This window comes from Centruroides sculpturatus, unplaced genomic scaffold (assembly GCF_000671375.1).
Source record: "Centruroides sculpturatus isolate CEXI.00-Female unplaced genomic scaffold, Cexi_2.0 scaffold318, whole genome shotgun sequence".
In the NCBI taxonomy this organism is placed as follows: Eukaryota; Metazoa; Arthropoda; class Arachnida; order Scorpiones; family Buthidae; genus Centruroides; species Centruroides sculpturatus.
Window position 1 is genome coordinate 103,373 of NW_019384658.1, and position 13,318 is coordinate 116,690.

The 13,318-nt window shown below is 31.6% G+C and overlaps 1 protein-coding gene across 1 annotated transcript in view; it reads left to right on the forward strand.

Annotated features, from left to right (window-relative positions):
• Positions 1–13,318, forward strand: part of LOC111626488 (carnitine O-palmitoyltransferase 1, liver isoform-like) — a 50,178-nt gene that overhangs the window by 29,571 nt on the left and 7,289 nt on the right. The window contains exon 8 of the mRNA XM_023369868.1: positions 10,986–11,057. Coding sequence (XP_023225636.1) covers positions 10,986–11,057 — 72 coding nt within the window. The remainder of the gene's footprint in view (positions 1–10,985; positions 11,058–13,318) is intronic.

Consider the following 13,318-nt stretch of genomic DNA (forward strand, 5'->3'; position numbering starts at 1 on the left):
ATAGAATTAGTTAATACACTCTCACTTATATTTCAGGAAACACTCACTAAATATACTGGTACAGATCCCACACAAAGACCACGAATACCAAAAATCAACACGTCAAAGGTAGTAGGAAAACAACTAAATTATGTAAACACTCACTACCACACTAAATCCATTTAATTTCTACACTCTCAGACATTCATACATTAATTTATGCTGGGGCAGCCAAAGTAGTGGCACACCATGGACTGAAAATACAATTGCAGACAGATACACACAAAACACAATTCTATCACAAGCCTGCCTGGCAGAGAAAAAATAGAAACACAAATAAGTGACATTAGACAGCAATTAGGCAGGCTGACACAATACACTAAAAACAACATAACACCCAAATTAAAGAAACAACTCAAAAACATTTTCAAGAAAATCAAAACACACACAAAACATGAACATCACAACACACACATTACAGAATACATCGATACACTAAAACAAAAACTCGCAGCCAAAGCACGTAGACTCAAATGATACAAAACATGTACACTACGAAAACAAAATAAATTATTTGCAAACAATGAAAAACTTTTCTACAGACAAATCAGTACAAAAACAAACACTGATACACAGCACAGTGGCACACCAACAGAAGAAAAACTCACAACTTATTGGTCTTCTCTTTGGTCCAATGCTGTTACACACAATGCTGATGCAGGCTGGACCGAGGAGGAGAACAGAAACTTGCACAACATACCAACTATGCCCGTGCTGAAATAAACGTACACGACATCCGCTATGCTATTAATAGAACACACAACTGGAAGACACCTGGTGTAGACAACATTCACAATTTCTGGTACAAAAAGTTTACATCATTGCACCAGGAACTAGCTAAACATCTAACACACATCATCATCAATCCACAAGACATGCCAAAATTTCTTACTCAGGGCATCACCTACATGAAACCTAAAAACAACACCACAGACCCCACACAATACAGACCAATTACATGTCTTCCAACACTCTACAAATTATTGACCTCCTGTATCACAAACAAAATATACAAACATGTTGAAGAACATGACATTCTTACAGAACAACAAAAAGGTTGGCCGTAGAAATCACAGGGGATGCAAAGAACAGTTACTCATAGATTCAGTCATTTTACGACAAGCACACAAACAACACAGAAACATACACATGGCATATATAGACTACAGAAAAGCATTTGACAGTGTTCCACACAGTTGGCTGCTACATATTCTACACATGTACAAAATACATTCATCACTCATTGCATTCTTCGAAAACACTATGCAGCACTGGAGAACAACACTACGTTTCAGGATTAGTAACCCTTCCATACAAACAAACGAAATATTCATCAGGCGAGGAATTTTTCAAGGAGATTCCTTGAGTCCTCTCTGGTTCTGCCTAGCCCTGAACCCATTATCCAACATGTTAAACAACACTGCAATATGGCTACAATATCAGACATGAAAAAACAACACAGTTTACGCTGTCACATCTCATGTACATGGACGACATAAAACTTTATGCATCCACACAGAAACAACTTCATCAACTCCTACAAATCACACACTCATACACTAAGGACATACAAATGGAGTTTGGCTTAGACAAATGCAAAAAAACTTCACATAGAAAAAGGAATCCTGAAGAAAGAAGATTTTGCACTTGGAAATGGAGACGTTATTGAATCCATGGAAGAGGGCGAGTTCTACAAGTATTTAGGATTCCAATAGGCCAAACTAACGGAACATACACAAATAAAGCAAAGATTAATTAAAGAATACCAAAGTAGGTTAAACGCTATTCTCAAAACACAGCTAAATGCAAAACACACAGTTAAAGCAATAAACACATATGTCATCCCAGTACTCACATACTCTTTTGGAGTTATACATTGGACTCACACAGATCTCAAGCAACTCCAAAGGAAAACAAGAACAACACTTACTAAGCATAAACAACATCATCCTAAATCCGCTACAGAAAGATTAACCCTTCCACGTAAAGAAGGCAGACGTGGCCTGATTGACATAGTTAACCTTCACTACAAACAAATACAGTCACTGCGAGAGTTTTTCTACAGGAAACAAGAAACATCACAATTACATAAAGCAGTAACTCTAGCAGACTCAAATAGCACACCATTAAACTTACACTCACATCACACAGACATGACACAACACATAAAAAGCATAGACAACATCAAGCAATCATGGGCTCAAAAGGCTCTCCATGGCAGGCATCCTTACGAGATTTTGGCCCAGGATTTTGTTGACAAAACTGCATCAAACAGCTGGTTAGATTGGGGATGCCTCTTTGGGGAGACGGAAGGATTCATGATTGCCATACAGGATCAGATCATAAATACTAAAAACTACAGAAAACACATACTCAAAGATACAACACTCACAAATGACACATGCAGAAAATGTCACATCATGCCAGAAACTATACAACACATCACTTCTGGGTGCAAGCTCTTGGCACAGACAGATTATTTACACAGACATAATCAAGTAGCAAATATAATACACCAAGAGCTTGCAAAGAAACACAACTTGGTAGACATTCACAAACCATACTACAAGTATATTCCACAGACAGTATTGGAAAACAACACGCACAAAATGTACTACGACAGAGCCATAATCACAGATAAAACAATTTACCACAACAGACCAGACATCACACTCATTGACAAACACAATAAAATCACATACATTATAGACATAGCCATTCCAAACACTCACAATGTACAAAACACATGCACTGAAAAAATTAGCAAGTACACAGAACTCACCCAGGAAATAAGGCATCTATGGAGGATGGATAGGGTGCTTATTGTACCTGTTGTTCTCTCCTGTACAGGTATGATACCACACACACTACACAAAAGCCTGGGAACATTACAATTGAGTAGAAATACATACATCACACTACAGAAGGCCACTATATTGACTACATGCCACATTATTAGGAAATTCCTGAATACAGATACTGACACACTTATTTAATTTTTGTTTTTGGTTGCTATGCCTTGACTGGTCCTGCATAGTACACAGCTACCGGTGTGAACCGAGTAACCTACTAAACCCAACATAATAATAATAATAAGTGCAGAGCCCAAATGGTTAGGAATTGAAGGTTGAAATTTGGTACACGGTTAGGGTACGTCACGAAAACACACACTAAGAAGGGATTTTTCAAAATTCCTTCCCACGGGGGAGAGGGACAGGATTAAGGCTTAACACTTCCATCAACAATGGAAGTGTTAAGTAACAATGGAAGTGTTAAGAGAAAGCGACGTGCAAGATGCAGATGCAGTTTTTTTCGTTTTTATGGGAAATCGAACATATTTTTAGAATCATCTAAAAATTCTCTAATTAGTCTGGAAACAAGGGGACCCAATTCTGGCATTTTGTGACTGTAATGTAATAATCTTAATCTTAGTTATCGTTACATTTGCCCGAGCAACACCGGGCCTACCTTCTAGTATTTATATATTATTTAGAGGAGTCTTTTAGCTTTGGAATAAAAAGTTTCTACGTTCTATCTTTATTAGAACTCTATTTATTGAATCTTTTATTTTGAGGTCACGTGATGAGATCAGAATTTCTGTGTCTCTTTCGGTAAAAAGTCCACCCCTAGTTGGAGTCGGATGGTAAGGAAAAGTCGGAGTTGTAGTCGGTAAATTTTTATGCGACTTTACAGCCTGGTCTATAATACTTTGCTCTACAACTACAGCTTTATTTAGTATTTTTTCCAACATTGCAAGATTTGGCTATGTTGTGCCAAATGTGGCTACTTTTTTTTGTTTGATATAAAAAATATCATTTGGCACTTTGGCTACTTTTTGGGCTACATATTATTTATAATTATATTTGTTGAATAAAAATGCACTTTAAAATGGTGTTTCATCGCTTTTTATTAATTAGAGACCCAAATATAGCAAATATTTGTGCTTTTCATATAAATTTTTGTTTGTCTCTTTTATAATAAATGAATTTATTTATTTCTAAGTAAAAATTGAAAATGTCTGTAGAAATAATTTTTTAAATATCTTTTTTCTTGATAAAGTTTTAATACTTATTATTATAATCTAGACATGTTAATGTTTAAATATACTTGTATATTGGGTCACAAGTATATATTATATGTACTTGTGGCCCAAAACTTCTTGACTTCTTCCAATGCGGCCCAGAGAAACAAAAAGGTGTGACACCCCTGGTGTACAGTATATTCTTGTGACATACCCTGTGTACCAAATTATATTATAAGATATATATTTATTATTTTGGCTTTGAGATTGCTTACATTTTCAAAACTACAATTTAGGAAAACCCTGAATGTATAATCTGTGGATGATGGGGAAAAAAGCAAAATAATAAGCAAATACAGTATAAGTAAATCTTCTGTTGATAAATGAAATCAAATCAACCAATAAAATTAAAATACAGGCATCTCCTGCTTAAAATTTTCCTGATAAAATATTTGATTTGTAATACCCAAACTTCATAGAATGTACTTACTCTATACATTTTTCAACTGGTGTTTATATAAGAAAAATTTATATTTGTCCCAAAAATTCAATACAACACTTTTAATAAAACAATAGGTGGGAAAAGTCTGAAGTTATATTCTAAGTATAATTGAGTAGAATATTAGAATCACGAGTAGACATTTTAAAAGGTGTTCTGAATATCAGAAGAGGCATTGTAATGTCATATGCCAACATCTCCCATAGCAGAAAGTCAATGATGAATACTAACTATATAAAAAGTAGTTAGCTACATAATTAACTAGTATAAAAGGAAATATAGTTTAACTACTTGTTAACTGTGTAGTTACAGGTAACCCCCGTATAACACGGCACTTCTATAGCACGGATTCACTCTAACACGGTTCGAGAATTGGTACCATCCCCTGTATAACACGGTACTTTTATAGCACGGATTTACTCTGACACGGTTTGAGAATTGGGTAAAACCCTCGTACAACTGGAAATGTAAGAAATTTTTACATACTTAAGTAATAATAGTTCACAAAAATTATTATTTTCGTGAACTATTAGTACTTAAGTATGTAAATTTTCTCTTCTCACCTTCTGTCTATACACGTAGTTTTTCTCGAAACTTGTTTCAATGTTGCCAGATCGTGATGCTTCTGCTTCTGATGTAGCCAAAAGTTTTTCCCTTATTCCATACTTGCTTTATTCTTCATAAGTGCTTAGCACCATGTAAGGAAATTTATAAAGACCTTTTAACTAGAAGCAAGAAATCTAAAATTACATACATTTTGCAAAAGGTAAAGCATGGATCTGAAGATAATGCAAAAAAATGCTCAGAGGATAAGCATAACTTGCCAAAAAGAAAATGCTCTCGGTTAATTAATAGTGTTTTTAGTGATGACGAAGAAAACATTGTTTAATTTATATTAATATGTATCACTTAAAAAAATTTTAATGGAGATATTTATCTTAATTATGAAAATATAGTAGCATGTTTTTTAATTTTTGGAACCTAACCCTCCTTTTCGTATTAGTTCTTTGTTTCGTATAACACGGATTCGCATAACACGGCAATTTTTTGGAACGTAACTACCGTGTTATACTGGGGTTACCTGTACTTTGTTTTTATAAAAGTAGTTAAAACTACTAGTTAAATAGAATACATTGAAACTACTCAGAAACAGAAAAATAAAAATTTAGACTGGATTAAAATAACAGTTCTATTTTCATTTCATCATTATTATTTAACATGTATTCTTGAGACATCAGTTGAAAAAAATGGATAAAAGTTTTTCCAATTTTTCATTTAACATTCTGCATTATCTAGGTGTTAACATTTGTACCAACAAGGAAAACTTATGGTCCACTGCAGCACCACTGACAAGGATAATGTTCTATTCTAAAAATGCTTTCTTTACATGCCAGTAGTGTAACATACTGATATGTATGCACAGGCCTCAGAACAGATCACTATTCTCACTATTTTTAAATTTGTCACTTTTCCTCAACTATTTCGGCACTATATCACTATTTCTCAATTTTTCTGCCATTATCAGCAACAACATTTTTGTGATGCCAAGCTGTCACATGTTACTTCATTAATTAATGTTTAAATACTTAAATTGTGATGCCCGTAACATCTTTCTCTTGTTGCACTTTGAAAACTTCATGTTATTATGTGACTTTTGAGGTCTTAAAAATGTTAGTTACACAATATCATAAATTTGAGAGCACACAGTCTAATGTTGACAAAATTCTTTTTCAAAGTCCAGTATTTTAATTCCTTCTGAACCCCTCACAATTAACCTTCACACCTTCACTTTGAGGGCAGGTGTTAATAAACCAGTCTAAAAATGAAAACAAAGTGCAAAAAATGATAAATAGTGTCATTTTAAATTTCTTTTATCTATCATTTTTCAATTTTTGTTTTAATAATTTCAATAATGTAACAAAATTACCGATTAAACTTTTTTCAAGTTTGTTAATATTTTATTACTTTGTAACAGCTTTACAGCTTTTTTAAAGCTTTGTAACAGATTACAGGATTTATTGATGAATAATAAATAAAAACAGTGTTTTACAAAAATATTCGAATCGGGTCTTGATCTTCCGAGTTTTTTTTCAAATCTCTGTGTTTTGAGACCTCTTGAATTCAAAAAAGGAAAAAATCCATGTGTCTTGGCATCTATTTTGTTTCATATCTCAGGATGGGGTAATGATTAAGAAATGAAATTTAGCATGGTAGCTTGTGTATAAAGAGTATTGATGCTATTAAATTTTGGTGGTTATAGATTGAGGAGTGGAAAGATAAAAAGTGATCACGTGCCATAACTTGAGTGGAATCAGACTTCATGAAGATTTTACTTATTATTAGAACTCTTCTCTACCCTCAAAATTAAACTATTTGCAGTTTTATAATTATTAATAATATAAAAGTTGTTTTTCAACATAATCTTGTAATGGACTGCAAACTAATTTTAAATTTATTCTATTACATCGTGTTTTCGTTGGGAAAGTTATGCATTTCATTTCTGGATTTTTTGTTTAATGAAATGTCTTATTTTAAGTTTTAATAATTCTGTGGCTCTGAAAACTTTTTTAATTAATAATTTTAAGCAATACAAAATTTTAATTTGCAAAATTTATGATGATGACTCATTAGAAAGAATGGTAAATATACAGGCGATTTTTTTTTTTTTTTTTTAAGAAAGACGTGCTGTATATCTTCTAATAAACACCTTTTGCATTTAATTACCAAACTGGCTGATTGACCTGGTGCTTATTAGCTTACAGTTATGTTTTACAAAAACAATGAAACTGAGTAAAGAACAGATCAAAATAAACAGATATAGCACAGGATAATTAACAACTGTTTTTTGCTAATTTTGGTCAACTGACTTGGATATGTGCACTTGAAAATGAAACTGGAAAATTCTGTGTTTTGGTTTTGTCAGAGACTGATGTCTATTTGAGTCTTTGCTGTATTTGTGTTTAACATGCAAAAATGAATTTTTCAGACCAGCATTCAGAATTGCAATACTATTTATGCAGAAGCATGAAATGAATTTTTCATGCAAATATGTGAGAAATGCACACAAACATCTAGACCCTGTGTGAGCATTAATTCTAAATTATGCTGTTTCAGCAAAATTACAAATTATGATTGCTTTATTTGTAATTACTATTAGTTAATAATGAAATTAAGTTATTGTTCTTTAAACAAAAGAAAATGTTCTCAAATTAAATTATAACATCAAATGAAACAAAACCCATAAACACAAAATAACATATGGACTCAACTCCTTACAAATAATGCATATCATCATGGCCAACTAATTTTATTTCACTATTTAGTCACTTTTTCCTTGCTGGGAGTTACTAGTCTCACATATTTTGAAGTAATTTTCTGTTCTGAGGTCTGTATGCATTAAAATGGCATGTAATTCATACCAGTAAATGGATAGTTTTGTAAAGTTGTAAAGCTATATTTGAAACTCTCCATATATACATATATATTAAATAACTGTAAAACTAATATTATTTAATAAATGAATTATGATAAATTGGAATAAAAATCCTTGTAAAGGGGTGTAAAAGGGTAAACACAGTCAAAGATGAATCTCATTGTGTTTGTATACATATGTATTTAACAGAACATTAACAAATTTAACATTTTTATACATATACTCAGTTAAACTTGGATTACATTTGGGCTGTGATAAGACTAATAAATGATTAAACCATATAATTTCATGTAAAGATAAACAGTTAGACTGAAATTTTAATAATAATTCAAATTTAATTAAATTAATTAGTGTAGAATAAGATTGTAGAAGAAAAGAATGATCAGATATAGGAGTTGTGATGCAATTACTTCTACTTACCATGCAAATGTTTTACCAGTTATGCTATCTAAGACCTCCATCTGATCTTTGCTTCCAGACTATAATTAATCATTTATTAATTCATTTTATTATAACCCAAATGTAATCCAGTTTTAGGTTGCTTGAATCAGAATGCAGGAATTAAAAATTCAAACTTAAAAATTCAGGTTGGTTGTTTGATCATATCTAATTTTCATATACAAACATATGTAAGATATGCTGATGGGGAGGTTAATCTCTCTTCTTATCTAGATGAACAAGGGATGCAAACATAATGTGGGTGTGATTGTCAACATTGAGACAATCGTCTTTACATAACAAGCCATTTATTTAGAAGACAATGCTTACATAATTCTGGCCATAGATTTTTTCTTTTTTTGTCAGAAACTAATGTGCAGAGTTCAGTCTATAGATCATTGTTGTTTATCTACAGTGATCTGACAGCAATCAGTTGGTGTTTTGATGATGCTCAGATGAAGTTTTGATAGCAATCAGTGGCCAGGGCAGATTGGCTGGAAGTCTCCATAGTGCAGTTGAACATAGGTGAAGCAATGAAGATGAAAGTCAAGATGACAGGAAAACCAGCACAGAGGACAAACAAATTGAAGGAAAGAGAAGCAACTACCACTTTTCCTTGAATCTAGGGGTTTTTAAAGGATTTGTTCCCAAAATTCTGAATTTAATTGGTCCTTTTCTTATTTCCAAGTGAAATTAGATGACCAGATTGAGTGTGGGAAAGTTTGCTCTGTGTTAATCAATTTGACACCTCTGTTCAACTTCATCTGCAAGTGTTGATTGAACTTTGAAACTTACACTTTCATGTGATGATACTTTCTTTTCTGACACCTAAGATTTTCTGTGTTTTCATAACTTACGACATGATAGCTTTTCTTTTAAAGGAATGATAACATTTTCTTGTTTATTTCTGAATTTTGTCATGTCTACAAGCATTGGACTGAAAGCTCGATTTTTCTGATTGATATTCTAAACATTCCAACCCATTAGTTTGCAACACAGGGTCAACCATATTGTTTATTTCATACATTTTTTATAACAAAATAATTTCTTAAATTAATTGAAATTTTGTATGTTTACTGAGGGATTCAGACTCTGACTGGGAACACACACACACACACACACACACACACACACACACATGTAACATAATAATAAAAAAGTTTTTTTGCATTGAAAAATGTTTTAAAACAGTGTGCAAAATTCAAATTTCATATAAATACAAATCAATTAAAAAAGATAAGTCAAACCCTGGTATTATGATATTGGTTTATGCATACTAGATTTACAGTCCCATTGATAAGGACAGGCATTTCATGTTAATGAGTTTGATTAACATAAAATATTAATTAATATGTAATATGAAACGTATCACAGCCCCATGTCTTCAATAACAATTATATTATTCAGTTGTAGAATTTTGTCAGATGGCAATTATGTAAAAATAAATTTTGTATTCTGAAACACAAAGTGAATAAATGGTGGTTCCTTTTTTGGACAGACTTTGCCTTAAAATTTATTTTTAATTACAGTATATTATTGTTTATACAAAGCATATTACTATTAATTTCCTCAAAGTCATGCAAACCAAAATGGCAATGTACAAGTTGCATCGTGACCATGTGTTTTGACTGTCACAATGCTTATAACATCAATGCTGTTGCTATCATTGGCAATGCAGGTACTGTATATGCTGCACCAACAATGTTCTGCGATTTTTCAAATTGCAGAACATTGTTGCAGAACATTTCTATAAATTGCAGAACATTGTTGCAGAACATTTCTATTATAGTTAGTGCTTTATATACTGTGACAATGTTACATCCAGACAATTGGCATTCACATTGAAAATCAGAAGTTAATAGGATTGTGAAATTTTTGGTTAAAAATCTGTAGTTTTATGCAATAGTTCTTATTTTTAATTGTTTTAATATTAAAAATCATATTATAATTCAGTTGTTTTATTATTATAGAAATTGTATTATTAAAATTAAAAACAAACAGTTTACATTGAAATTTAAGCAAATAAATAAATTTGTAGTTTTTGTATGTAGCCAGTTCCTGGATTTAATTTGGCAGTAAGGTCAGCCTGTTATATCCAATAGTTTAAATCTAGTGACTCAGATGTTGAAAAATGAGCATTGATGCTTTTTAAGCCACTGTAGAAATGTGCATGGGGAATGCACATCTCTAAAGTGATTACAGTAATTTTTTTTCAAATCACTGCATCCCAATAAAGTGTGCTTGGAGCAAAATACATTTAAAAAATAATAAATAAATAAACTTATCCAAACAAGAAAAAACTGAAATAATGGGGGAAAATTTGGCTTTTGCCATTTTTCCCCCTTTGATGGTAAGACCATTGATTTTTTTGTAAAATTTACTTTACACAGACTATCAATTTTTAAATCCTTTCAACTTTTTATTAGTGGGATTTCACTGTATTTTGAATTTTGTATTAAAAATAAATTGGATTTTATTTTTGTTCAGAAAATTAATAGTTTATTTTTCTTTTCACTACAGTACCTCAAATAAAAATTTATTTAATTATTTTACAGAATAATGAAGATTTAGATCTTTTTGTTGTTGATCATGATTCTTGGGGAAAAGGACTAATTAAAAAATGCAAGGTAATCTAATCTAATTAATTAAACAAATAAGATTGATTTATTTTCAACATTTTACAAACATGACACAAGTTTACAGGCGTTTATTTATAAGGAAGAATACCATATATAATTGCTATGTAATAAAAATTTTATCATTAAAAAAGTCTTAAAATTTATTTTATGAATACAATTCTAATTATCTGATGACATTACTCTGATAAGATTTAAAACACAATTATTTTTATAAAACCATAGACAATGACATTCATTAATAATGGATATTTCATTCTGATATTAGTTTTGAAATTATATCTTTTCTATAAAAAAGTATATTTTTAAATTATTGAACTTACTTATTTTGAAGAAATAAGTCAACTGTGAAACATAATCTCAAATTATACTTTGTAGAAAATTAAAATGTAAAAAATTAAATATTCATCATAAGTTTAAATTATTATTACATGTTACAAAGAAAACTAATTTTAATTTATAACTCTTAACTTTCTATTTAAATATAAAAGTTTTGAAGAAAGTAACATATTTGTTTACATTCTTTTGTGGTCCTGAATCAATGATAAATTTTTTAATTATGCAAATTTTTCTGTCAAATGATATCAAAATAATTCTGGTTACAATTTTATTTACATAGGAAGTGACTTACTTTCTATTAAATAACTATATATATATACAAAACTATATAAAATAGAATATTTACCAAATGAAAATAGTCTTGCATTCAATGAGTCCCTAATCAACTAGAGAACTAGAGTAGAAAATGAGCAATATGTCTAATGTTGCAGTGTTGGTTCAGTGATAAAAAAAATTACACCACAAGATCAGAGGTACACTGAATGATCAGTTAACAAACAAATTGGATAACGAACACTTTCGCGAAAGATTTTTATGATCGGACGACGAACACATGTTCGGATAACGAACACTTCACTGAATAAACACAAGAAGAAGCGACATAAAGTAACGAATACCGATTGGTTTTCCTTTGTCTTCAGGCAACAATTCAAAACTTTTCAGAGGGCGGGAGACGTCGACATTGACGTCCAACCCAGTATATACTGATTGGATAGTATTCCCCCAAACTTTGTAACTCTCCCTTGTAATTCCAGCTTTTTATATTTCTGATAGAAACAATCCTTTTACGTTTTCTTCTGAAAAAGCGGATTTATGCCGATATCTGCTATTAAAGATCTTTTAAAGAAGTGGGAGGATGTCAGAACAAACCAGGTTGAGGTTAGTAGGCTTAGAGATCTCTACAATTACAATGCGATTAATTACTACTGAANTGAAAAAGCGGATTTATGCCGATATCTGCTATTAAAGATCTTTTAAAGAAGTGGGAGGATGTCAGAACAAACCAGGTTGAGGTTAGTAGGCTTAGGGATCTCTACAATTACAATGCGATTAATTACTACTGAAAAATCATGAAGACAGAAAAGCATTGATGTACACACACTCAGCAATAGTATATAAATCAAAAAACAAAACACCTTAATTTGCTGAGAAAAAATGTGATTTCGGCAAAATTACAAAGTTCACGTATGATAAAAAGAGAAAAGACATCATGAAGGAAATCGCGGTCCGCAAAAAATCCAAGTTAATTTTCAAGAGGGCTCCTAACCTGTATAAATTATTAAGGAATGACAAAGACAGAGTAGATAAAGAAAAAAGAGCTGGAGTATACAGGATTCCTTATGAAAATCGTGAATTGGACATCAATAAAAATTATATTGGTGTCACTAATAGAAGTTTAGGAGTCAGAATAAAAGAGCATAAGTATAACATCAGCAAGGGATCTAGTGCCACTATACTATCGCAAATGGCGCAAGTTGAAGGCTCAATCGTCAAATGGGACGAAGCAGAAATTATTAAATCGGTACATTCACCGACATTGGCGAATTGCGCAGAAAAAATTGAAATATATAAAAGCAAATTGCATGATTCATGCATCAATTCTAGNACGAATACCGATTGGTTTTCCTTTGTCTTCAGGCAACAATTCAAAACTTTTCAGAGGGCGGGAGACGTCGACATTGACGTCCAACCCAGTATATACTGATTGGATAGTATTCCCCCAAACTTTGTAACTCTCCCTTGTAATTCCAGCCTTTTATATTTCTGATAGAAACAATCCTTTTACGTTTTCTTCTGAAAAAGCGGATTTATGCCGATATCTGCTATTAAAGATCTTTTAAAGAAGTGGGAGGATGTCAGAACAAACCAGGTTGAGGTTAGTAGGCTTAGAGATCTCTACAATTACAATGCGA